Source organism: Mirounga leonina, unplaced genomic scaffold (assembly GCF_011800145.1).
Source record: "Mirounga leonina isolate KUSES-001 unplaced genomic scaffold, KU_Mleo_1.0 Mir_174, whole genome shotgun sequence".
NCBI lineage: Eukaryota > Metazoa > Chordata > Mammalia > Carnivora > Phocidae > Mirounga > Mirounga leonina.
The window spans coordinates 77,030,222-77,056,134 of NW_023270451.1; the positions used below are offsets into that span (position 1 = coordinate 77,030,222).

Below are 25,913 nucleotides of genomic sequence, written 5' to 3' on the forward strand. Positions count from 1 at the left end.
CAGGGTGTGGGCTCTGGATTGGTTTGTTTGCATATGGAAAGTGTGCTCCAGGGTGAGTCCTTTGTTATCTCTAAGAATTGGCTAACCTGGGCGCCTGGGTGGCTCAGTCGGTTAGGCGACTGCCTTCGGCTCAGGTCACGATCCTGGAGTCCCAGGATCGAGTCCCGCATCGGGCTCCCTGCTCAGCGGGGAGTCTGCTTCTCCCTCTGACCCTCCTTCCTCTCATGCTCTCTGTCTCTCATTCTCTCTCTCTCAAATAAATAAATAAAATCTTTAAAAAAGAAAGAAAATATTTAAAAAAAAAAAAAGAATTGGCTAACCCTGGGAGGGGGAGTCTGTCCAGTCATAGAGGCCACAAATGTCAAAGCATCAAGAATGCAGAAAATAGGGGCACCTGGGTGGCTCAGTCGGTTAAGCGGCTGCCTTCGGCTCAGGTCATGATCCTGGGGTCCTGGGATCGAGCCCCGCGTCGGGCTCCCTGCTCGGTGGAGAGTCTGCTTCTCCCTCTCCCTCTGCCTGCCTCTCTGTCTGCTTGTGTTCTCTCTCTCTCAAAAAAAAAAAAAAAAGATTAAAAAAAAAAAGAATGCAGAAAATAGGGGCACCTGGGTGGCTCAGTCGTTAAGCGTCTGCCTTCGGCTCAGGTCATGATCCCAGGATCCTGGGATCAAGCCCCGCATCGGGCTCCCTGCTCGGCTGGAAGCCTGCTTCTCCCTCTCCCACTCCCCCTGCTTGTGTTCCCTCTCTTGCTGTGTCTCTCTCTCTGTGTCAAATAAATAAAATCTTTAAAAAAAAAGAATGCAGAAAATAGGGGCGCCTGGGTGGCTCAGTCACTAAGTGTCTGCCTTCGGCTCAGGTCATGATCCCAGGGTCCTGGGATAGAGCCCCACATCAGGCTCCCTGCTCCGTGGGAAGCCTGCTTCTCCCTCTCCCACTCCCCCTGCTTGTGTTCCCTCTCTGGCTCTGTCTCTCTGTCAAATAAATAAATAAAATCTTAAAAAAAAAAAAAAGAATGCCGAAAATAAGAAAGTACAGTTAATACAGTTGGCCCTCTGATGAATGAATGCCAAGTAGACAAATACAGAATCTAAAAAAACCCAGTTAGAACAGCCTTGAAAACATTATGCTAAGAAGCCAATCACAAAAGATTGCATATTATTATATGATCCCATTTATATGAAATGTCCAGAATAGACAAATAGATACAGAATGTAAATTAGGGGGCGCCTGGGTGGCGCAGTCAGTTAAGCGCATGACTCTTGGTTTCAGCTCAGGTTGGGATCTCAGGGTTGTGAGATGAAAACCCCGTGTCGGGCTGTGAGCTCAGCGCAGAGTCTGCTAGAGATTATCTTCCTCTCCCTTTGTTCCTCCCCCTACTTGCACTGGTGTGCTCTCTCTCTCTCTAAAATAAATAAATAAAATCTTTTAAAAAAATGTAAATCAGTAGTTGCCAGGAGCTGGGGAGAAAGGAGAAGGAGAGTGACTGCTAATGAATCTGGGGTTTCTTCCTGGGTGATGAAAATATTCCAAAATTAATTAACATAACATAATTTAAAAAAAAGGAAAAAAAATTCCAAAATTAACAGCAGTGATGGATGTACAACTCTGTGAATGTGCCTAAAACCACTATCCACTTTAAGTGGGTGACTTGTATGGTATGTATAAATTATATCTCAATAAAGTTGTTATTTAAAAAATAAAAGGTTAGGGAAGAGAGGTGTTCAACACTGTAACAAACAAGACATCAGTGGAAGAGAAGTGTCCCCCATGCTTGCTCTCAGAGCTCTGGTCTCCCAGATTTTCTCACTGGAGGTAAGGGTTCATGCAAGATCTCAAAATTAATCCAGTAAAGAAAAGAGACACTTTTGATACTAGACCAGGAGAATAACACCACAAAAACAATGTTTAAGAAGATTATTCTAAGAGTTGAATGTGCGGCAGACTGGAGCAGGACAAGACAAAAATTAGGCAGGGAACACCAAAAATAAGGCTGCTGTGAATAATTCAGGTAGAGGAAGGTGGCTTAGAAAGCAACACGAACAATGAATGAGAAAAGCAAGAAAGGATCAGCAACACCTGGAGGCTGACTGCATGAAGACAGGAAAAGATGTGTCAAAAATGATCCTTAAGGCTATGAACCTGGGGGCCTGCAGGATGGTACTGACAGTTAAAGAGAAACCAGAAAGTATGAGGATTATGGCACAGTTGAGGACTTATGGTCCAGGAAAAGAGACAGCTACTTAATGACGAAGAATCAAGGTTGTTCAAAAATGTTCCAAGTAGCTTATTAGACAAAGACCAGTAGGAAGGTTATATAGTGGATTTGCAGGGTGGAGAAAATGAACTACATTAAATTGGGCTGCCAACAGGACATCCTCGTGAGCTCCAGGCAATTTAAGATTTAAAAATGAGTAACAAATTGGGGCTAGAGATAAATACTCCGTAGTCATCTGTAGGTTTTAGAAAAATGTGAAAAAGGAAGCTTTCTAAAGGAAAGAACTAGAACAGAGAAAATTAAACATTCACTAAGTTCTACCTTCACTCTCCAGGCACTGTATTAAGGAGATTTTTCTAAACGATTAGAAGATGATCCTGACTTTCCAGAGCTCTGTAGACTGATAAAGACAAGGCTGAAAATAGAGTATGAACAAGAGCCTCTGGAGCACAGAAGATGAAACAATTTTGTCCAGAGAGTGTTCTCGAGATTGAAGATTAGGAGAGGGGAAATCAAATCCAAGAGAGAAGAAGAGCTCAAAAAAGATAGTCGAAGACTTCAAAAGTAAAGAACTGCACTGGTACATGTGATCAGAAAGCGATAGCTGGGGGAACAGTTTCAATACAAATTTAAGATTGGAAGCCCAAAAAGCTAAAAGAGAGAGGGAAGCTGTCCTCAAATATTCCAAGAGAAAAAATACATCTGTGTTACTTTGGAAGGAAGAAATAATAAGGAAAGGAGAACGAATTTTCTAACAATTCGAGCTACTGAACGATGCAATGGTCCCACTAGGGAGGGTGCGCTCTGTCACCAGACGAGAACATTCCCAAGTGCAGGTACCAGACAGCTGTTAGGGGACGATGCGAAGGAGTTCACACCGTGGGGAGGAGGTAGACTACCCTTTAGCTCTCACCTCAATAATTCAAAGCTAGTGTCCAGGTTAGGGAAGGAATAGTTAGTGGGAGGAGGAAAGAGAGGGAGAGAGAGGGGGAGGTTTGCATTTGCAAGCCCATCCATTTGGATTTGGACTTGGACTCATTCCTCACGGTAGAAGGGATGGCAGCAGCAAGGTGTGAAGGGGACGGTTGAGGATCTCAACTGAGGAGCTTGCAGAGTTTAATGACTGGAAATGAACGTGAGATTTACAGGGAAGCTAAGGCATCACTTCCTCTGGGAGACAGAACTGTCCAAGTGCATAAAACCCAGAGAATCTCCATCTTTCCGTAAAACAGGCTGGGCGGCCGTCAGTGGCAGTAGGAGGCTGGGGGCAGGGCTGGGGGTAGGGAACGGAACCCCACATACACGGTAATAATGAAATAAAGAGGGTTTCAAACCACATGTACAGCAATAATGATGTAAAGAACACGTGGCACCCTCTGGTGCTGGAAAGCACAGCAGGCAGGGTCTCTGGGACTTTGTCTCCCCCTGCTGAGTCAAGAAGCATGAGCCGCCTGACCGGGAAAGACGGGCTTCTTTTGGGGTGGGGAGAGGGAGGAAGACGTAACTGTTGATATAAAATCTCCTTACAGATGAGAACCACCACAATCCCGCAGCACTACATTTGGAAGCTCTGGCAAAAAGTAGCAGCGCGGTGCCCGAGCCAAATAGGAGCTGGATGCGGGAAGGGGGACAGCTCTGGGGCATTTCTATATGCCACCCCTGAAAGTCTTTTCTCGAAAAGATTCTTGTCTTAACTAACCCATCCCTTTATCCAGAGGCTGTTTCAATAGCCTAAGTGATTGCAGAGACCAGAGGTGGGGAGTAGGGGGTGGGGGGGGCTTTGGTCTTATTTTAACTTAATTAGGAACCTTTCCTCCGGTCATGACACAGGCTTGTTTCTTGAAAGTTCTGCTAAAATGACCAATCTGGGTGATGATGCAGCACTTACATTCATTCCTCCCAAGAGCTCATTCATAGGATCATCTTTTACATGAACCCAATTCGTAGTACCAACAACGGTGAAACCTGTTTCACGGCTCTGGGGGCATTTGGGGCAGAGTCTCGGTGGACTCGACTCTAGTCACTGCTGCTTCACCTCCCAGCCGCACCCGACTGCCTCTAGTTCTTTTATATCCCCACTAACATCTTCATCCCACAAAACAGAGCCAACTCATGTATGCTACTCATTAGGTGGTTAGTTTAATGGAAACCAACTGCATTACTGTTAGGTTTCTGAAACTTGTCTATGGTGAGGCTAGGAAAACAAACAAATCGCTAAATAAATAAGCAATTGCACGCGTGCACGCACACACACACACACACACACACACACAGAATCTAGGACTATGGTATCCTGATGTCCCTCTATAGGGTGTGATAGTAACTATTAAACAAGGTGAAGGCCTTTGAAGTCCTCAGCTGAAAGGTTTCACCTAAATACAATCATCCCATTAAAATCCACAACATTCTGGTCAGACAGGGCAGCACTTTTATCAACACTCCACCGTGATAAAGGGGATTCAAAACAGTTCCAAACGATTTTGTTACTTCTTGAAATTCGGGAAGGGCAAAAGGAAAAAACAGCTATTCCTTCAATAGGAGGGCAATAGCAGGCCCGAAAAAGCGGACTCCCAGCATCTCAGAAGCAAGCCCCTCATTCAAAGGTAATGAAGCATTCATCAGAAAGAAAGGAACCAAGCAGGGATCTTGGTCAAGAGGAAAGAGGCAGACCTGGCACAGGGGTGCACATGACATCATCATACCTGCACCGACTATCCCGGAGCCCGGAAGGAGGGAAGAAATGACAATACAAGTGTCTGTCAGGTGGCGGAGTCCCCCTGAGCCTCAGGGAGAAGGACCGAGAAAAAGAGGGAAGAGGCGTTCTTTACAAAGGCAAACTTGGGGCGGGAGGCAACCGCAGATGGAGGCCACGGGCTGGCATAAGAGCAGCAGCTCTGAGGGGCCTGGGGCAGGGGGGGGGGACCCCCCGCCAAGCAGCAGGTGCAGGGCCAGAGGCAGTTTAACGCAAGATCTGCTCAGGTCCTGGCACTCTGGGCTCGGAAAAGATGAGAGCAGTTGCACAATGTATATACCTTACAAGTAAGGCTAGGATGGGAGTCAATAAGAGGAGGTCGTATGGTATGATGGCAAAGATGCTAGAGTTAGGTCAAAAGGCCTGCGTTTTTATTCCGTTCTGCTTCTGTCATGTACTAGCTTTGTGACCCTGGGCAAACTACTGAATGTCTCTGAGCTCAGCTCTCCCATCTGAGGAACAGAACCACACGTCCTGCCTGTCTCACAATGATGTGGTGGGCATAAGAGAAAGTAGTGAGTGGGTGGGCACTTTTTAAAGACGTACATGCATGTGAACTATTATGTGAGGATGACAGAAAGACCACACCACTGGGTACTCAGGTACAGAATTTCAAGTATTAGACCTGACGTATTTGTATATATGTACGTATGTGTGTGTATGCAACATATATATTTACATATAACATATATATACTGTTGCCTATAATAACCTATAACACACGCATATAACCATTTCAGTGATCTATATTATCTATGTTCACATAAATATCGTTATCTCCTATTTAATCTGATTTATTCCTATAGATGCTGAAACAAACTTGGTCACCAGAAGTGATCAGGGCATCGAAGGAAAAGCAAAAGGAAGATGACCCTCGATCTAAAAGTGCAAGAGGCCACATAGGAAGGTAAACTGGCTGTCTTGATTAAATGGCGGGTGCACCCTTGGACATGGAGCTGACTCTTTGATGCTCACCATTTAATTGAGGAAATGACAACCAGAAACAACCAGGGAACAAAATAGAGCAGTAAAATCAATCAGCCTGGGGCAGGCTGTGTGGCCTACGAATAACGGCTCTGGAACTTTAAAGGAGAGAAAGAGCATTAGGAGCGGCGTCATGAGGAAAAGCTCCGGAGGCAGGACGCCAGGGGCTGAGACGGATAAAGAGCAATGGAACGGCGGCGGCAGAAGCAGGACAGTCCAGGTAAAATCACACAGCAGGAATACAAACATCGGCTTGAACAGCATGGGATCTGCGCTAGAGCAAAAAGCTCACTGTTCGCCGTTGCTTAGCCTCTGGGAGAGCTGACGGGTCTCCCAAGGAGCCTGAGGAGAGGATAATGCACCCTAGGCCAGCCGGCCTCCTAACCCGGCCACTACGGCAGGAGGCGGTACTGTACATAAGACAAGTGGAAGGGCCTTTGGCAGGGTGAGGGACCCACAGCCCGCTGTGCCTACCCTCCACTCTCTCATTTTCCTTCTACCTTTTCCAACATGATCAACATTTACTCAGCACCAACCATGCAGGAAATTGGAGAAAAAGAGCAACAATCTCCTTGGGGAGTTAGATGTAAAAAATAGCTAAGACAGAAACAGCTAAGCACCAAGTAAGTAATACTGCTATTCCTAGCCAAGGAAGGCGAGACAGTGGATGCTAGTCAGGCTGGGTGGAAAAGGTTTCTTGGACTCGCTGGTGCTGGCCAAGCCTGGGAGGAAAGATGAGATTCCCAAGGCTGAGAGTTAAAAAAGGGGTATTATAGACAAGAAGGTGTGCACACCAACGGGAATACTCGTAACACTACTGAACTATACGCTTAAAATGGTTAAGATGGTAAATGTTGTCTGTATTTTAATCACAGTTTTTTAAAAACTTTTTAAAAATTTACATACAGGTGCTTCCTTAAAAAAAAGACAAGAAGATATGAAAACACAACTGCCATTTGCAGCAAGTGATAAGCCAACCCGCCTGATTTTGTAGAAGGTTCGTGTAGAGTGGCAATCAGTAAAGAAACCAGTCAGCTTGAAACCAGACTGTGGAAAACCTCATGCCAGGTGGTACTTGGTTCTCTGCACCAGGGTTTCTAACTTTGTGGTCCAGGGAAGGGCTTCAAGTTTTGGCCCATGAACACCCTGTAACAAATTTTGAACGTTCATTCATATGTGTGTTTTGATCTAGGGAGAGGGTAAATGACTTTCAGATTCTCAAAAGGGTTTATGACTTAAAAACCTTGAAAACCGTTCATGCAGGCAATTGGCAGAGTGGTCTGTGTGGGGACGGGACAAGGGGGTTGAGGTTATAGGGCTTGAGTCCATTTCCCTTGAGACTTGCTCTTCACTATACACCAGAGAGTATTTAACAAACTGATGCCATACACCTCTTTAGTGGTTTCTTATTCACTAAGTATTCACAAGAGCTACTGGTAGATGAGAACAGCCCATCTGGGAAAGTTGCTGACACTTATTGTAGAAAAGAAACTACCAGCAGGTGAACAGAGAAGAGAACCCAGTAAAGGGGAGAGGAAGTCAGGAGAGTCAATAAATTAAAATGCTACAGAAGCCAGCGGGGAAAGTCCGGGGGAAGATGGAGTGGTTACCAGTGTCCAGTATAAGAGAGGAAATAAGAAAAATAAGAAATGAGAGAGGGCGCCTGGGTGGCTCAGTTGGTTGAGCGACTGCCTTCGGCTCAGGTCATGATCCTGGAGTCCCGGGATCGAGTCCCGCATCGGGCTCCCTGCTCAGCGGGGAGTCTGCTTCTCCCTCTGACCCTCTCCCCTCTCGTGCTCTCTGTCTCTCATTCTCTCTGTCTCAAATAAATAAAAAATAAATTAATTAATTAAAAAAAAAAAAGAAATGAGAGAAAAAGATCTCCAAATTCAATGGTCTTCAGATGTGCGGTTTCTGTAGGGTGAGGAAAGAAGAGGTCAGAGGGTAAGGATAAGGTGTGCAAACCGGGGCGCGTGTAGAGAAGGGAGGTGCTGCCGATAATTATGTCAGAACAACAGGAATAAACCGGGACTGTCCGGGGCAAGCAGATACACAGTTCGTTACCTCACTGAGGAGGAAGTTAGTAGGCTACCCGGAAAGGCAGCAGAGGTATCCAGGAACTCAAAGGGTTTGGTTGTGCAAAGAAAAATAGGATAGGAGTCAGCAGAACTAGGAGGGATAAGAAAAGGCTTTATCAGTTACTTATGGGAGAGGCAGGGAAGACTTCTGGAGGTTTTAAAGAGGGGAGGGAGGAAATGCATGAGAGCGTCCTGCATCCTCCATCAACTTCACGATGCATTTCTTGTGTGAACGTTGACTATGGGTCTCCAGTCTTCTAGGAAGCAGGAAGGAACAGAATAAGCAGGAGTGGGGAGGGGACTTTCTTCCTTTGAAACTACACTGAAGGAGAGAAGAAAACACAGCGTGACCAGAAAGGGCAAGCCAGTGATTTTCTTCAACCTAGTGAGCATCCCAGATGTAGCTGTCAGAGAAGCTGTCATCTCCAAATTAGCTTTCCCTATGGCCTTTTCTTCAAGGGAGAAGAAATTAATAAGAAAGTGAAGTTAGGAGTTCCTTAAAGCTGATTCTTATGTAGCCTGCCAGAACTAGAACAATAAGGAAATAAATCCATCATGAAATATATCCTTTCACTCAGGGCTAAGCACTTATCTATTTATAATTTCATTTCAGATACTGCTTGGGGGCTACAGAGAGGTCAGGTGAACACTCACCCAGCTAAGTGTAAATAGGGTAAAAAATAAAAATAAACAGGATAAGAAAACAATGTTGGTGTCAGGACACAAAAATGCTACCATACTGATTATGTGGGCAGAGAGGAAACTCTCAGCCAAATGTCAGAAGGAGGTTAAATAATAAAAAATGGCATTCATCTATAAATAATTCTTAGATTACAACCAGGCACTCATCCAAACTTAGCACAATCTCACACAAAGGGGAAGGGAAGGTGTTCACAGAACATAACAGAGATGGGGCCATCAGGGAGAAGCTATCCGTACAAGCAGGCGCACCATAGGGTCAGTAAATGGTCAACCCCAGGAAATTACAAGGCATCAACCACATTCTAGAACGAGGAAGTCAGAGTATATATTTAAATAACCAGATGGACAGGTATTTACTATAAAAGTCAGTTTATTTTCCCTTCCTGTATTTCATATTTTCCCTTTTTTTTGTCAGTAATGAGGAATTAACTGATTGGAAATCTCCTTGATTAAATAACATTAACAAGCTCATAAATTTACACACCACATTTTAGAGTATAAAGCAAGAAGCTGAAAAATATTCCCTAACCCAACACCAATTAGGCAGCCCTCAAAATTGCACATTTTCCCCCTTGTTCGTGTTCATAATTTAAAATACATATACAGAATGACCCTAAAAATGTTGGGCTAATTCCCAGCCTCGGAGACATACATGCCACAAACTTCTAAAGAGCAGATGCCGAGTCCCGAGGCCCGAGTAACCCACTGATGTGATTCAAGGTCACAGACTTGATGCATACCAGGACAAAAGGTCTTTCCTCCGTCTCTAATTCTAGTCTTCTGCTGAGGTAACTCAAGGAACCTGGTTGTGAGAAAGATCAATTCTCTGAAAACAGGGCTAAGCAGATTAGCATCCTAGTGGATCCTAACGTTCCCAGAGAGCAAATCCGGGGTTGAGTACTTCGGTTGTGAGCTACCCCTTGGAATGTGCATGACAACTGATGATGTACCTTATGGTCCTTGAACGGAAGACTGAGTACTTCCAGGAGTCCAAGTTAATTGTGAATGAAGACAGAAGAGAACGAGCTGACAATAATTTGAAGGCATTTCTGCTTCTGGAGCTGATTAACTTTAAATCAGATACAGAGTGCCTGAGCCAGTCACCATGTAGTGTGATTTTTCCCACCACGGTTAACAAAGGGATTCTTTGTCCAAGGCAGGCTTATGCTTGATCCAGCTTGAGCACTCTACCAGGATTTGAGGCTTCAAAGATGAGCCGCTCTCGGCAAACTCATCATCAAAGCAAAATCCAGTGATCCAATGAGCCCGTCATTGATGCAAACCATGTGCAACCGTCTCGTGGCCACTCAACTGTCCAGGCTGGAGAATTAGGGTCCAAGTCCAAGACAGTATTTCAGGTTAAAAGGATAAATCTCAACAGGCCAAATAAAGAGGCTGGCAGACTGATAGGCCGTCCAGTACATTTATGAAGCAACAAAGAAAATCATCCATAATAACTCATGTAGTGCAGAAAAACAGCCCAGCCTTCAGCACTGGTCAGCATCTCAAGTGGCTGACATTGTTGAAAGAGGCTTGACAATCTGAGGTTTTGTTGGAGCTCTTAAGACAACCCCCAATAGGGTGAATTAGAAGAAATAATAGTCCTGATGTGTCTTCCATTGTTCTTCTCTTCTCTTCTTCTCTTCTGGCAACACTCACTCACTCAATACATGAGCCTGTCGTCTTTGCATAAGATAGCAGGTTTCCCTCACTATTAACGGCGAGATAAATAAAATTGTACAACTTGTCTGTGAAGAGAAAAAAGCATTAAATATGCACTGATAATTTAATTAACTCTGTTAGAGCATCATGTTTTGAACGTAGTAATGAATGTGGACAGCATTCATTTCGACTTCATACAAAGATGACTCGATCTTTTCTAATGAATTAGAAAACGATTTTGAAAATTGAGGTTAATATTTTTTTAAAAAACTTAATGTTACATAGTCTCCAGAAAAATAACTAAGGTACACAAAATTAAATAATTTGCCACAGTAGAGCAAAAAATTGGTACTGGAGCTCGCTTTATTTATTTTTTATTTGTTTAAGTAATCTCTGCACCCAATGTGGGGCTCAAACTCATGACCCCAGGGCCAAGAGTCACATGCTCTGACTGAGCCAGCCAGGCGCCCCTGGAGCTCACTTTAAAAACAGTGCTTCTCACAATAAATCCAGTTTTCTTTCTAGTACAATTTCTTGTATGATCACACAGCAGGTTCACCAGGAGACATTTCCCTCTACTTAGCACAGATGTCAGAATAGGAACACAGAGACATATGGCCCAGTCTTTAGAAGCTGGAAGGCAGTTAGGCAGAAGAAGCATCCTTTGTGATAGCAGAATACATCGCCTTAAGGCAGCTCCAGGGAATTCGGGCGCTGAACTCCTGGGCTCCTTGGACAAGGCTGGAGGACCATGGCTGGACTTGGGGTGCTTGAGGCTGTCTCCAATTAGGATGTACTAGATTTACGGATGGGATACAAAATGCATCCCCTCGTGGATGAAGCTGTCACCAGACTCTCTCAAGTAGACCTATCTTGAGTACCAATAATGTAGGAGAGGAGGTCACATACTTATTCAACAGAGAGCAACATTTTAAAAGTATAAGGCTTTGCTCTGAATTGGCTAGTTCCCAGAAAGTACACAATTCTAGCCAAGAATGTTGAAGGCATGACAAATATTTTCTCAAGAGACTCTCTTCATTTTAGAACCTACATACCACAGTGTTAATTATAGCAATGCTTCTTTTTGAACCCAATGTTGCTTGGTGTATGCTGTAATTTCCTTCAGAATTCCCAAATTATATCTAGCAGATAGAGAGTACCCTGGGAAGAGTACACCGATTAATACTTTCAGCAAGTCTCTCACCACTTTTTCTAGAATTATAAATGACAATACTCATTAGGCTCAGGTCAAGGGCAAACTAAAAACCCATTCCCACCTTGAAAAAAGAACGTATCTTTTAGACTCATGACATGTTACTTTTCACAAAAGGGTCATTAAGAGCAATCAGGAATTGTGCTGATTTAAAAAGTGATCTAAGTAAATGCTTTGAACTAAATTCGTAAGAAAAACCAGGAGTTAAAAAAGGCACACACTCACTTACCATGAGAATGAAAAAGTAGAACACCCACATCCATCCCAGATTGTCCTGGATCAAAGACACTAAATACTACAAGGGAGAAAAAGAAATTACAATATAATCCTTTATAAATTAATCAAACGAAGTAGCTGAAAGGTAGATTAAACACTGCTCTTCCAGAAAATGAGAAGGGAGTTAGGATTTGTAGAATGGTTTTCGGTTTGCAAAGCTTTCACGTGCATGTGCCTACTTAAGATATCTGGCCTTCCTCTTGTAAGCTGGCAGAGTCCAAGTACAAACACTGCAGAAGAGATGACATGACTATAAGGTTTATTTTTATTCACTTTGCTAATAAGAGAGGAAGATGAACATCCTCAAGCCACTTCTGTTTAATCGTTCTTTCTTCCAATGAAAGGTAGTATAATTGATGCTTGTTTTCTTTTTTTTTTTTTTCACGATTTTATTTATTTGACAGAGAGAGACACAGCGAGACAGGGAACACAAGCAGGGGGAGTGGGAAAGGGAGAAGCAGGCTTCCCGGGGAGCAGGGAGCCCGATGCGGGGCTCAATCCCAGGACCCTGAGATCATGACCTGAGCCTAAGGCAGACGGTTAACACCAGGCGCCCCTAATTGATGCTTTTAAAAATAGTTTGTCTTTTAAGCATGTTGCCCACTTTTCAATGGTGTTATTTAGACTCAGAGGATTTCTATACGGCTTTAGCATTCGACAACAAATTCTTTTACTTTATTTCAATCACCGAAAAGAATCTAATAGCATTTAACCCATTTTCTTTTTCTATTATGATAAAATATATATAAAATTGGCCATTTTAACCATTTTTAAGTGTACAATTCAGAGGCATTACGTACATTCACAGTGTTGTACCATTATCACCACTATCTATTCCCAAAATTTTTCATCACCCTAAACACCAAGGCTGCACCCATTAAGCAATAACTCCCCACCACCCCCTCTTCCCAGCCCCCTGGTAACCTCTGAGAATTTGCCTGTTCTAGAGATTTCATGTTCAGTGGAGTCACACAATGTTTGTCCTTTTGGGCCTGGCTTACCTCACTCAGCATACTGTCTTCAAGGCTGCAGCACATGTTGGAATAGCATCCCTTTCTATGGCTGGATAATATTCCACGCTGTGGACATGCCACCTTTTGTCTGTCCTTCATCAGCTGCTCAACATTTGGCTTGTTTCAGCCTTTTGGTTATTATGAATAACACTGCCGGGAACACTGGTATATATACGTATGAGTCCTGTTTTCAGTTCTTTAAGGTATATTCCTAGGAAAGGAACTGCGGGGTCACACGGTAATTCCATGTTTAACTTTTTGAGGACCCACCAAAGCATTTTCCACAGCAGCTGCACCATTTTCCATTCCCACCAGCAATGTCAGAGATCCAGTTCCCCCAGATCCTCATAACTGCTTGTTCTTTTCTGTTGTTATTTGTAAAGTGATAGCCATCCTAATAGGTGTGAAGTGGTATCTCACTGAGGTTTTGATTTGCATTTCCCTAATAACTAAGGATGTTGAGAATCTTTACAGGTGTTTATTGGCCATTTGTATATATTTGTCATGAAGATTTATCCCTACAATTTCTTCTAAGAGTTTTTATAGTTTTAGTTCTTAAAGTTAGGTTTTGATCCATTTTGCGTCAGTTTTTGTCTACGCTGTAAGGCAAGGGGTCCACCTTCATCCTGCGTGTGTGTATATCCAGCTTCCCCAGCACCATCTGGTGAAGAAACCATTCTTTCCCCATTGAATGGTCTTGGCACCTTTGTCAAAAATCAACTGACCAGGGCGCCTGGGTGGCTCAGTCGGTTAAGCATCTGCCTTCGGCTGAGGTCATGATCCCAGGGTCCTGGGATGGAGCCCTGTGTTGGACTCTCTGCTCAGTGGGAAGCCTGCTTCTCCCTCTCCCTCTGCCTGCCACTCCCTCTGCTGTGCTCTCTCTCCCTCTGTCAAGTAAATAAATAAAATCTTTAAAAAAAAAAATCAACTGACCACAGATGTGAGAGTTTACCCATGTTCTTCCATCACACACTACCAGTGAATTTATAAGCGGAAAAAAAGCAAAATGAGTGAGTGATGTAGCCTAGATTACATAATGGAAAGCAAAAAAGCAGAGGTCTAGTCACCCATTAAAGGGCTCACAGCAGCGCTCCCAAGTGTTTCTGCCACTTTATCTTTCATTTTAAACAGTTTTATTGACATATAATTTACATAACATAAAGTTCACCCATTTAAAGTATACAACTCAATATTTACAGAATTGTGCAACTATTACCATAATGTAATTTTAGACCATTTCTATCACCCCCTACCAAAAGAAATTTTCTACCCATCAACAGTCACTCTGTAAATCCACTTGACCCCAGGCAACCATTAATCTAATTTCCTTCCCTATAGACTTGCCCATTTTGGGATAGCTCATATGAACGAAATCATTTAAGTACATGGTCTTTTGTAACTGGCTTCTTTTACTTAGCATACTATTTTTCAGGTGCATCCACGTAACATCTATCCACTTTTAAGTGCCAGATATCCTCTTCAAAGGCCAAATACTACTGCATCATATGAATATAGACATTTTGTTTATCCATTCCTCAGTCGATGGACATCTGGGTTTTTTCTACTTTTTAGCTGTTATAAGTAATCCAGCTATGAACATGTATGTGTTCAAGTGTTTATGTGGACATTTGTTCTCATTTTCCTTGGATAGATACCACAATTTAATCTTACTGAGCCCCTACTATGTGTCAAAAACATACTAAGCCATTGGGACCACAAAGATGAAGGAAACAGTTCCTGTTCTCAAGGAAATGCAGAGTCTGGCACAGATAAACCAGTAAATGTGATGCACCATGACAAGCACTCTGTTAGAGGTAGGCACCAACCGCTATGGAAACCAAGAAAGAAACAAACATTTTTCTTGTGAAGTCAAGGGAAGGTGGGGAAAAAAACTGTTCGGGGTAAATCAGAAGAGCCAGGACAAGGCTCATCACGTTTCTAATATTAAGTCATAGAGTTTGGCAGGCGAGAATTCTACCACTGAACCACCAATGCCTGGTAAGTCATAGAGTTTGGAATCTCATACCCCACGCAATGGGAAATTATTCAAAAATCGATATGGAAGAGGAATGAATAAAGCTAACAATGATTTACTCCAGATCCCATTTCCCCAACCACCAAAATGAGCCTAATGCCGACCCAAGTTCATAGTTAGGGATCCAAATACTGGCAGGTGAGACATTCCAAATACAAATAAACTCCTTGAGGGATGCCTGGGTGACTCAGTCAGTTAAGTGTCTGCCTTCAGCTCAGGCCATGAACCCAGGGTCCTGAGATGGAGTCCTGCATCAGGCTCCCCATTCAGCGAGGAGTCTGCTTCTCCCTCTGACCCTCCCCTTTCTCATGCTCTCTCTCTCTCTCAAATAAATAAAAATCTTTTTTTTTTTTAAAGATTTTATTTATTTATTTGGCAGAGAGAGACACAGCAACAGAGGGAACACAAGCAGGGGGAGTGGGAGAGGGAGAAGCAGGCTTCCCGCTGAGCAGGGAGCCCGAAGCGGGGCTCGATCCCAGGACCCTGGGATCATGATCTGAGCCGAAGGCAGATGCTTAACCACTGAGACACCCAGGCGCCCCAGCAAATAAATAAAAATCTTAAACAACAACAACTAAACTCCTTGAAATGCTCATTATATAACCCACCCATTTGATTAATGAAAAAACATCAGGGAGAAATGATAACTGAGAATACTGTGATATCAGAAAAGGATGTCCAATAAATCACCCCTTACCCTTTATATAAAGACCTCTGAACTAGAAGCCAATAGAATTTTTGGTTCCTACTCCAGCGCACAATCAAGTAAGCACATTTCTCCTACTTTTGCTAGGTTTTTTCTTTCTCTTCAGTCTCATAATCAAGTACGCTAAGCTTGATATATCAACCCTATCAACCATTCGTTCTACAGCCACTCAACAGATATGAGCATGTCTACTGTGTGCCAGACACCGTCCTATGTACTGGGGCTACCATGGGACACAATAACAAATAAATATATAACATATGGCTGGGTAGTGATAAGCATGAAGATGGCTTATTTTCCTCAATACTTGCTCTCTCATTAACCACCAGCAATCAGACATTGGTGATCTATCCCCACAGAGCAAGCAAAACAGCAATATTCAAGGCCGGTAATGACCTGAGTATCGAAACTTAGAGACTTTTTTCTTCCATTCTCCTTCTCTGGCCCCTCTACACCTCTGATCTCACTGACTAACACCTCCCCTTGCCTACACGGCACTGCTGACTTCCTATGTCTTTGACCACTGGGCAACCCCTGAGGTTTTGCCTGTATTTTCTTTGCCCGTTAAACATCTCATTATCTTCCAAAGTTTCATCTATTTTATCTATGCAGATGATTCTCTGATCCTTCTTTTTGCAAAATTAGCCCTCAATGACCTGGAAAGGTATACCCTAGGAGAGGCATGAGTCGCTACTGTCCCAAGGAAGAGAAGGCTGAATTTAAGCCTTTGAATAGTTCTGACTACTTACTGTAGGCCAATCTTAGCCTAGACAATCTCAAGTTTAGAGTGCCTAAGAATCACCAGGAAGGCTTGTTGAAACACAGATCTCCAGGTTCTAATTCAGCAAGCCTGCAGTAAGCTCAGTGTTCTGTACTTTAATAAATAACCCAGATGATTCTGACACAAGACATTTATGAACCTCCCTTTGAGACACAGTCATTGGAAGCAGAGAAAGTGACTCAGAGCAGCTGCCGAATCCATGGCAATTTCTGGTAGAGATCCATGAGAAGAACTTGCATGTCTGGTATGAGAGAGGAGGTTGGGTGTGCATGCCAGGTGGGGGATAATGAGAAGCACGTGTCTCGTGGCCCCTCGGAGTGCCAAGTTCAGGCTGGGAAGAAGGGAGTAGCAAACTGGGACTGAGGATCTGTCTTATGAGGTGTCAGCTTATTTCCAGACAGGAAGAATCTGGAAATAAAAGTGGGAAGAAAAAACTAAAAAATGTAGAGGGACCTTCCACATTAGGTCCCGTTAGCTGACCTCAAAGAAGATTAGAAACCTAAGGCTTACAGAAAAGTATACTACGCAGAACGAGAGTGCCACCTACTGTGGCCCAGAGGGCAGGTGTAAATTCCTCCACCAATGAGAGACTACTCACCACTCAATTTCAACCCCTCTCTTGTTCCCTCACCTGGCCCACTGCAGCTCCAATGCTTCCAGTGCCATCAACAATTCCTGTGACGGTCGCCAAAGCCTCACTGCTCCCTTGGATCAACTCCTGGCGACCCAGGTCCGCAGAAATAGCAGAGCTAATCATGTTAGAAGGTCCGCCAATAAAAAATCCTGAAGTCATAAACAAAACAGGTTCTCATTAAAACATTATTCATCACACCACTAGAAATCTACTGGACGAGACAACTCTTATCCCAACCTTTTAATCAATATGTTGGAGAGAAACAGCGGAAGGGGGAGGAAAAAAACAGTAAAGATGAAAACTCTTCCAGATCATGTCATCTTCAAACTAGTTAGCATCCACTTTTCTGAAAGCCCTACTTGAATTATACGATATTCTGGTATATTTTATAAAAACCAAAGATACAGAAAATACAGTGAATATACAGCCTTTCTAATCCTGTAAAGACTGCATTCATCAATAACTAATTACACTTGGGGCGCCTGGGTGGCTCAGTTGGTTGGGCGACTGCCTTTGGCTCAGGTCATGGTCCTGGAGTCCCGGGATAGAGTCCCACATCGGGCTCCCTGCTCGGCAGGGAGTCTGCTTCTCCCTCTGGCCCTCCCCCATCTCATGTGCTCTCTCTCATTCTCTCTCTCTCAAATAAATAAATAAAATCTTTAAAATAAAAATAAAAACAAAAAAAGATTAAAAAAAATAACTAATTACACTTGCTTGTCAACTTCTACTATGGTAGAGTTGTATCAACTGAGTATTTGACTATCCAAATTCAATCACACATATTGAAAAAAAAGCGAGAAGAGAAAAAGCTCTGTCGTCTGACAGACGGTTCTATCAGCCACTGCTCCCCACGAGGCTGTCTGAGGACTGAGCAGGAATTGGCCCACGTGACTCTGTTCACGTGGCTGGAATGAGTTTCATGTCACATATCATGAGCAGCTCTCACTATCCTGAGTAGGATCTAAAGTTTAAAAATAATCTTTCTATACCATGGTCCCTAATTACACTCAACTGTTTCATCTGGTGCTCACATGGAGAAATACTGACCAATTCCAACATAGCTGGAAAACCTTTTTTTTTTAAAGATTTTATTTATTTATTTGACAGAGAGACACACAGCGAGAGGGAACACAAGCAGGGGGAGTGGGAGAGGGAGAAGCAGGCTTCCCGCTGAGCAGGGAGTCCGATGTGGGGCTCAATCCCAGGATCCCAGGACCCTGGGATCATGACCAGAGCCTAAGGCAGATGCCCAACGACCGAGCCATCCAGGTGCCCCAGGAAAACCTTTTTGAAAGCTGGTGAATTGGTTTCCAGTGTGGCATCTTCCTAAACCACCTCCAGAAGTAGTAAGGGAAGCTGGGGAAGCAATCAAACATTTTAGAAAAATCTCTGTCCAAGGGGACTGCTTCCGTAACAACAGGACTGAAGAGGTCACATAATAGCAGAGAAACAGAATCTGAATCTGAAGTAGGCAGCTTTCCTTTTACCATCGGAGCTCTTTATAATGAAGGTTTTAGTATTACTCAAACCGAGGGAGCAAATGGTTTCCCTTTCCTTTCTATTTACAGGGGAGCAGTAACAGTATAGTAAAATGGAGCCACACGACATACCTGTAACCGCCATCAGAAGTGCATTAATGGACTTATCGTTCGGAGAACCTATGAGAAAAGATGCAGAAACAGCATGCTGACTTTAAAAGCAGATTACATCGGCCCCCACTGAACAGCACAGAAAGATCTGGATCTCAGTGACCTCACAGATCACTCCCAGAGACAACAAAGGGATACAACTCTTTCACCGCCTACTCCAACTTTTATTTGTAATGTCTGCCTCTTGCTGGTGCTCAAGCTAATGAGACTTCTAAAAGCTGAAGAAAAACTCTACTCCCATCTCAGCAGCATCTTAAGGGACATATACCAAACCTACTAATTACCATCTTTCCTCTTTTGAAACCCTTTCCCTTTTATTGTTTTATTGGCTCTAATGCTGGCCCTCTGGAGCCTACCCTCAAACAAAGCAGATACACTCCCAAGCAAGCTTTTAAACAAACCAACAAAGCAGGAGAGATGCCAGTTTCCTCCCCAACACAAATAAAACTACGTGACGATACTTTTACCAGGCATTTACAGGACAATACAAAGGTCTCGTATCAACCTTTGTAGCTGGTCTCAAGCATCTCTCCGGGGTTGATCACTGACTCACGGCAAATGCCTTAGTCCTGAGAGATCAGAAAAATAATTCAGTTGCAAGGGAATACTCACGGCTATATCCAACGAGGGACCCAACAGCCAGAAGCAGACTGAGAGCTAAAACTGGTGCTCTCTTCTGTAATATGTCAGAGATGAAACCTTGCAAAGTCCCACCTGCAAGTACCAAGAGGGCATCACAAGCAAAATTGTTTATGATTTAGCTCAGTTTATCTGAAGCTTGTTCCCCACGTACTCTCTCCCTGCTAGCAGGATCCTGACACTGGTCTACCCAAAAAGATGGCTGACTCTCCCAAAAAAGCTTCCTCCACAGCTTCCTTTAAGGAAGATTACCTGACTGTTAATGGCTACAAAGGCTGATAGGAACAGGACACCATGAATCACACAGCAAAATAAGGAAAAAGGAAAAAATCATCAAAACCACCCACTGTCCCTTGCTGTTCTCACTTCTCAAACCAGGCTTTTCCTGATTTTTCTTTTTATTTATTTTATTTTATTTTACTTTATTTTATTTTAGAGACAGAGCCCATGCATGTGCAGGAGCAGAGGGATCTTTTTTTTTTTTTTTTTAGATTTTATTTATTTATTTGACAGAGAGAGAGAGCACAAGCAGGGAAGTGGGAGAGGGAGAAGGAGAAGCAGGCTCCCTACTGAGCAGGGAGCCCAATGTGGGGGCTCGATCCCAGGACCCTGAGATCATGACCTGAGCCAAAGACAGATGCTTAATCGACTGAGCCACCCAGGCGCCCCAGAGGGAGAGAATCTTAAGCAGGCTTCATGCTCAGCACAGGGCCCGACATGGGGCTCAATCTCACGACCCTGAGATCATGACCTGAGCCAAAATCAAGAGTCGGATGCCTAACGGACTGAGCCACCCAGGTACCCCTCTGCTTTTTATTTTAAAAGATGGTTCATTAAAGACCATGCCTCATGAGCTGTTAGTAGCGGCCAATAAATGTTCACTAAAATTAAATGCAGTGATTATGATTTGGTGATAATGAACAGGTCAGGATCTTTAGAAAGAGGTAATGTGAATCCTTTAAGCAACAAGGTCACATTTAGATACAGCCACATTTTGAGCAATAGGGGTTATGGGACATCTGGTACATCCTCATTGGACAGCAGGACCCAGAAGTATGGTCAGGTCTAACGGTGGCAGCCTCACCTTTGGCTCTGTATCTAAGAATAAGGGCAGACAAGTTCAAGTACAGTAACAGCGTATCACCTGAGGACTCACTGCTCTCAGGTGCTCAGGGCAGCTTAGCCTTACCACAATTCTAAATCCAAACATTACAGAAAGGATGTTATGATTTTGCCATAGCCATATAGGTAACACCCAGTAAAATGCACTCTGTACAACGGTCTTATTTTAGAGTTTCTGAAGTACTTGTTTATGCTTCCAGCCGTAGCAAAAAGTCACTATTAAAATCTGCTGTGTGCGGTGGAACAGTTGCAAAATACTCATTGAAATGAATCCCCACTATTATTCCTACCTCTAGGATCTGACAAAATCCATACACTAAGCTAGTATTTTCCCTTCTTTGACTGTGCGTGGTGGGGAAGGTGGGAAGTAGATAAAACGAACACATTCACATTCTAACTTGGATCTCTGGCATACAATTAGCTTTAGATCTAAGATATCACTGAAAGTGTGCGAAAGGGTTACATTTAAAGAGATCACAGAGGGAAACATCCCTGTGCTTCCCAACACAAAAGAACTGATCCATAAACAAAGAACCGAGAAAAAAAGAGCCCTATAAATCACAGGGCCTGCCCGTGGGCTGGCTCTTCCTTTCTATGGATTCTTTTTTTTTAAGACTTTAGCTGTTTACTGGTAGGACGGTTTAGGAAAAATGGCTGTAGACTAAGTAATAAAACTTTAAACGATGTCAGATTTCATAACCCAGTAAAATATTACCAGTGACTAACTCTCTTCACAGAAAAAGATCATCTGGCATTACCTATAATTCCTCCAACATCATACCAAATGGACAGCTTGTCAGCTTCAGCCTCCTTCCATCCAAAGTTGTTACTCAGATAAAAGGGCAACCAGAAGAAGAAGGAGTAATTTACTAACTTCAAGCAGGCGTAGGCCAGTGAGTACTACAAGAAAAACATTCGACCTTCGATAAGGAACAAACAACAGCACAGACGGACCACAATTCTTAATGTAATTAAAAACCAAAACCATACACAGGGGTTTGGGAAGAATAGTACCTGATTTTAAAATTACACACTTCTATAAATTCCCATTTGCCTGACTTTACCTAGTCTCCCTCTTCTCTTTATCCCCATTAGCTTCCAGAAAGGCATGTGCAGCAGGCCTCTGGAATAAAAATACACATGACTATTTCTTAATTGTCCCCAGTTTCTTCTCCTTTCAGTTCCCCGGCAGAAGCAAAGCAGTGTTTTGAACCTCAAAGGGAGAGCATACACTCATGTTTCTTTATTTAGACAAAGATAAAAGGTATTCATACCACTAACTATCATTAACCACAAGCAAAGAAATCCAGTAAACATCACAGCTTTTATTCCAAGCAGCCCCACCTTTTTGGTTCTTCTACTTCCTGCAAAATTAACATTTTGAACAGTGGAGAGCAATGTGACGAAACTATAGTTTCAAGGTCTAAGGAAAGCAGCGACATTAGAACTACTTTCACATTATGGTTTCCAAAAGCCTTGTATTCCAACATCCAGTGGAAAAGCAAAAAGTATCTTTGCTGAGTCAGAAATCAAAGAGTATGACCGTCCTGGGCCTTGTGGCTCTGCTTGGAGGACTAAAAGTGGCAGTGGCGCTAAGACTCCTATATTCAACACATTATTACCAGGGACTCCTGACATTTAGCATCAAAGGAAAAAGGGGGAGGAACAGAGAGGCTGACTTCAAAGGGTGTCTGGACAGTATATTCTTTTCCCCGGAGCGGCCAGTTACTGCCTAGGTATCACTTGTAAAACCACTTCCCTGGCAGGGCAACGGCCGCCCCCTAGAGAGCCGAGTCCCAATCATGAGGGTGTTTTGTCCAGAGAGCCTGCTCCAGAGACAAAGGAATTAAGTTAACTCCCTGCCCGAGTCAGGGAACAATTGCTCGTGAAATACAAAGGAGGAGCAAGAGTTTCATATTTAGTCACAACAGATGTAAGGTCTGTCCCAGAAAGGAAGCTATTACCAGCAGAATATTTTAACAACTACTTAAAAATCACTAATCTTTAGCCTAAGAACAGGCCTCAAGGACCTTGCATTCCGCTTGTATAATATATTGTCTTTTGGCTACAGAACTGCAGAAATGTACACTTACATTCTCACTCACACTTCACTGTCTGTCTGCAAATGTCGGTCCTCTCAGCCTGGGGGCACAGGCAGAGGGGACTAGTAAGCATGCAGACTCTGAAGCTAGCTGAGGAGTGACATTTGTAAAGCACCATTAGACAATAAAATAAACAAAACCAGGTGCTTATTCACAATACAGTAACCCAGCGTTATAGACCCCGGGGTAGACTGGGTTACTCTCTGCTCCATGGGAAGGGGGCACCGAGGACACAAGGATGGGCTGAGTGACTTACCCCAGGCCTTACAGAGAGTTAATGGTAAGCTGGAAATATAACCTAGGCCTCCTAACTTCCATTCCCGCACGGGCACGCCCAAAACATCAAGACAGAAAAACTGCAGAAGGGACTTAGTTCAGACGTTAGTAAATTCTCCTGACCGCAAAGGTTTTGGAAACACTGGAATGCATTACCAAGAAATACTGCTGGAGTACTGTGTTCTGCACCTTTTAATAAAAGGGCAAACAATTTTTTTTCTAGAATAAGAATACAGGCAAATAAGGCAGACTTAAATGAACCATTCAAAACCCCTCTTGGTCACATATAATTCTATACTACTTCAACAGGCCAAAAAGAACGTATTTAAAAACATTAATTTTGCCTTCTTACTTGAATGCAGGGTCAGGGTCAGCAAACTAGAGCTCACGGGCCAAACCTGTCCACACCCCTTTGTTTCATACCATCCAGGGTTTCATGTGTTCTACAGATGTGAGTAGCTGTGGTAGAGACTGTACGGCCCCCCCCGCCAACCCCAAGGCTGAACACATTTAGTATCTGGCTCTTCACAGAAAAGGAACACCAACTCTGCATTAGAACACAGGTAAAATTTCAAGTTGTGGCCACCCCAGACACGAGCTGAGGGGCACTATACAATATTCCTCTGAACGTATATTCCTAAAATAAAGTATCAAAGAGAAGCTAAATACTTCAAGATGCTTTATCGCAGGTAGAGCTAATATCCAGGCTATAATATCTCACAATTTGTGGTAAGGAGATCTGAACATCCTTACCGGTATAACTCCAGGAAGACAACAGGCCTGATAAAAGCTTATTGCCTTGACCTGGGTAACAGCACTGCCCTCTTGGATGGAATAATTAGGCTCATATTCGTCTTCGTTGTCAGCACCATTAATCAACGGCCTGTGTGAGTCTTCTTCAAAATGTTCTTCTGCCTCGATACCTGGGAGACCTAGAACAGTAAGAGCCACGATTTATAGAGTACCTTCTAGACGCCTGGCACTGTGCAAGGTGCTTTGTACATATCATCACTCCTGGGGTCGAGATTATTTTTATCTCCACTTTACAGAAGCAGCAACTAAGGTTCAAGGCCAAGGTCAACCAGAGTTGATTAAGGTCACACAGCTAATAAGCAACAAAGTCAGGACTCTGATTCTACTTTACTAACTAGATTCAAAGCAATGCTTTTTCAACGACATTATACTATCTCTATTACATTTAAGAAAACGTTAATAACATACAATTAAACTGACATGTCTCTTCAATAACACGCAAAAGATGGAATTGTACATCTATCTGCTTCTGTGGTTTTGCTTGTATGTAACCACAGATAAGTATCAAACTAAATTACTTTTATGAAAGGAGAGAAATCTGTCTGAAGAAGTGAAATGAGAAATAGATCATGCTAATTTCCAGTCAGTGTCTCAATTACAAAGCTCATTTGCAAATGCAGAGTTTTCTCTGACTCTAGAAAGGCGAGCCTCCCTCCCCTCAAACGTCTGCAGCTGCGCCCAGTCAGCCAACCAGTGTCTACGGGACACAAACAGCAAATACCACTCCTTCAACCCCCTGAAAGGAGCTCACAGTTCTCCTAGGGAACAAGAGACCGGCCGTGCTGGCCTCAGGTTTCTCTTCGCCCGTAACAGTTAAGACATGCTGAACAGAAAGGACAGCTTCTCCGGGCGCCTGGGTGGCTCAGTTGGTTAAGCGACTGCCTTCGGCTCAGGTCATGATCCTGGAGTCCCGGGATCGAGTCCCGCATCGGGCTCCCTGCTCGGCAGGGGGTCTGCTTCTCCCTCTGACCCTCCCCCCTCTCATGTGCTCTCTCTCACTCTCTCTCTCTCAAATAAATAAAATCTTTAAAAAAAAAAAAGAAAGGACGGCTTCTCACCAATTTCTTCTGGTGACACCAGGAGTCCAAAGAAGATGACGATCCCACCGGCAAACTGCACAGCCGCTGTCACGAGAAAGGCATACTGGAGAAGAGAGGAGAGAGGTGCTGTTTGCACATCTGGGATACTGCTTAGAGCACATTCACGAGAAGCATATGTGGGGAAGGTGGGGGATCGGGTGGGAAGAAGAGGGCGATGGGGAAGGAAATGAGCACCAAGTGCTCAGGCCGTGCCAGGCACAGAGCTGTTTCACTTGTGTTTTCCACGCATTTTCCCCCCGAGGCTCAGAGCGGCCAGTTAAGGTCCCAGGGACAGGGGCGCCTGGGTGGCTCAGTCGTTAAGCGTCTGCCTTTAGCTCAGGTCATGGTCCCAGGGTCCTGGGATCGAGCCCCGCATCGGGCTCCCTGCTCAGCGGGGAGCCTGCTTCTCCCTCTCCCGCTCCCCCCGCTTGTGTTCCCTCTCTCGCTGTGTTTCTCTCTGTCAAATAAATAAAATCTTTAAAAAAAAAAAAAGGTCCCAGGGACAGTGAGTGGTACCACCACAACTGTGAAATCAGGACTGGCTCCAAAACCTCATTCTCTGTCCCACAGAGCCTCCCACAAGAGACACTGTCTGCCCTCGAAAATATTCTATCCAGTTGAGGGGATTAAACAATACACCAAACAATAGTACAAGACATCAAGTAGGCGAATAAAGGAGAAGGCCCCGTCCTAATAAGAAACACAGATCGAAGGAAACAGCTAAAGATGCAACACGGTGTCCTCAGGAAGAGCTGAAAAGGCAACTGACGGTCTGTCCCAGCACGCCTGAAGCGAAGGGGCAGGGTGGGAATGAGAGAGAAAGCCTCCCGCATGGTCCAAGTGGGGGCTTCTGCTAAGGGACAGCCGGGAATAAAACCGCTAGGAAAAGGTGAGATCAAGATTAAAGAACCTCAAAAGCCAGGCTGCACAGCAGAATTTTATTTAATAGGGAATGGAGCCTGATGTGGACAGACGGTTAAATTTCTGGAAAAGACAGTGACAAAATTAGTGTTTCCAGGAGTCAAATCTGGGAGCCACACTTGAACCAAAATTCCCACCTGAGCCAATTGGTATAATCCAGACGCAAAGCCAAAAAGCCTGGAATAAAGGTGACTGGGGGGCGCCTGGATGGCTCAGATGGTTGAGCGTCTGCCTTCGGCTCAGGTCATGATCCCGGGGTCCTGG

At 43.8% G+C, this 25,913-nt stretch overlaps 1 protein-coding gene across 3 annotated transcripts in view; it reads right to left on the minus strand.

The window, feature by feature from the left end:
* Positions 1 to 9,859: 9,859 nt before the first annotated feature.
* Positions 9,860 to 25,913, minus strand: part of SLC37A3 (solute carrier family 37 member 3) — a 47,427-nt gene continuing 31,373 nt past the window's right edge. For all 3 annotated transcript variants that reach the window (XM_035021227.1, XM_035021225.1, XM_035021226.1), the window contains 8 exons: positions 24,708 to 24,792; positions 23,590 to 23,768; positions 21,217 to 21,358; positions 19,310 to 19,411; positions 18,659 to 18,706; positions 17,046 to 17,197; positions 11,833 to 11,898; positions 9,860 to 10,476 (listed from right to left, as the gene is read on the minus strand). In XM_035021227.1, the coding sequence (XP_034877118.1) occupies positions 10,384 to 10,476; positions 11,833 to 11,898; positions 17,046 to 17,197; positions 18,659 to 18,706; positions 19,310 to 19,411; positions 21,217 to 21,358; positions 23,590 to 23,768; positions 24,708 to 24,792 (867 nt within the window). In that variant the 3' untranslated portion in view covers positions 9,860 to 10,383. The remainder of the gene's footprint in view (positions 10,477 to 11,832; positions 11,899 to 17,045; positions 17,198 to 18,658; positions 18,707 to 19,309; positions 19,412 to 21,216; positions 21,359 to 23,589; positions 23,769 to 24,707; positions 24,793 to 25,913) is intronic.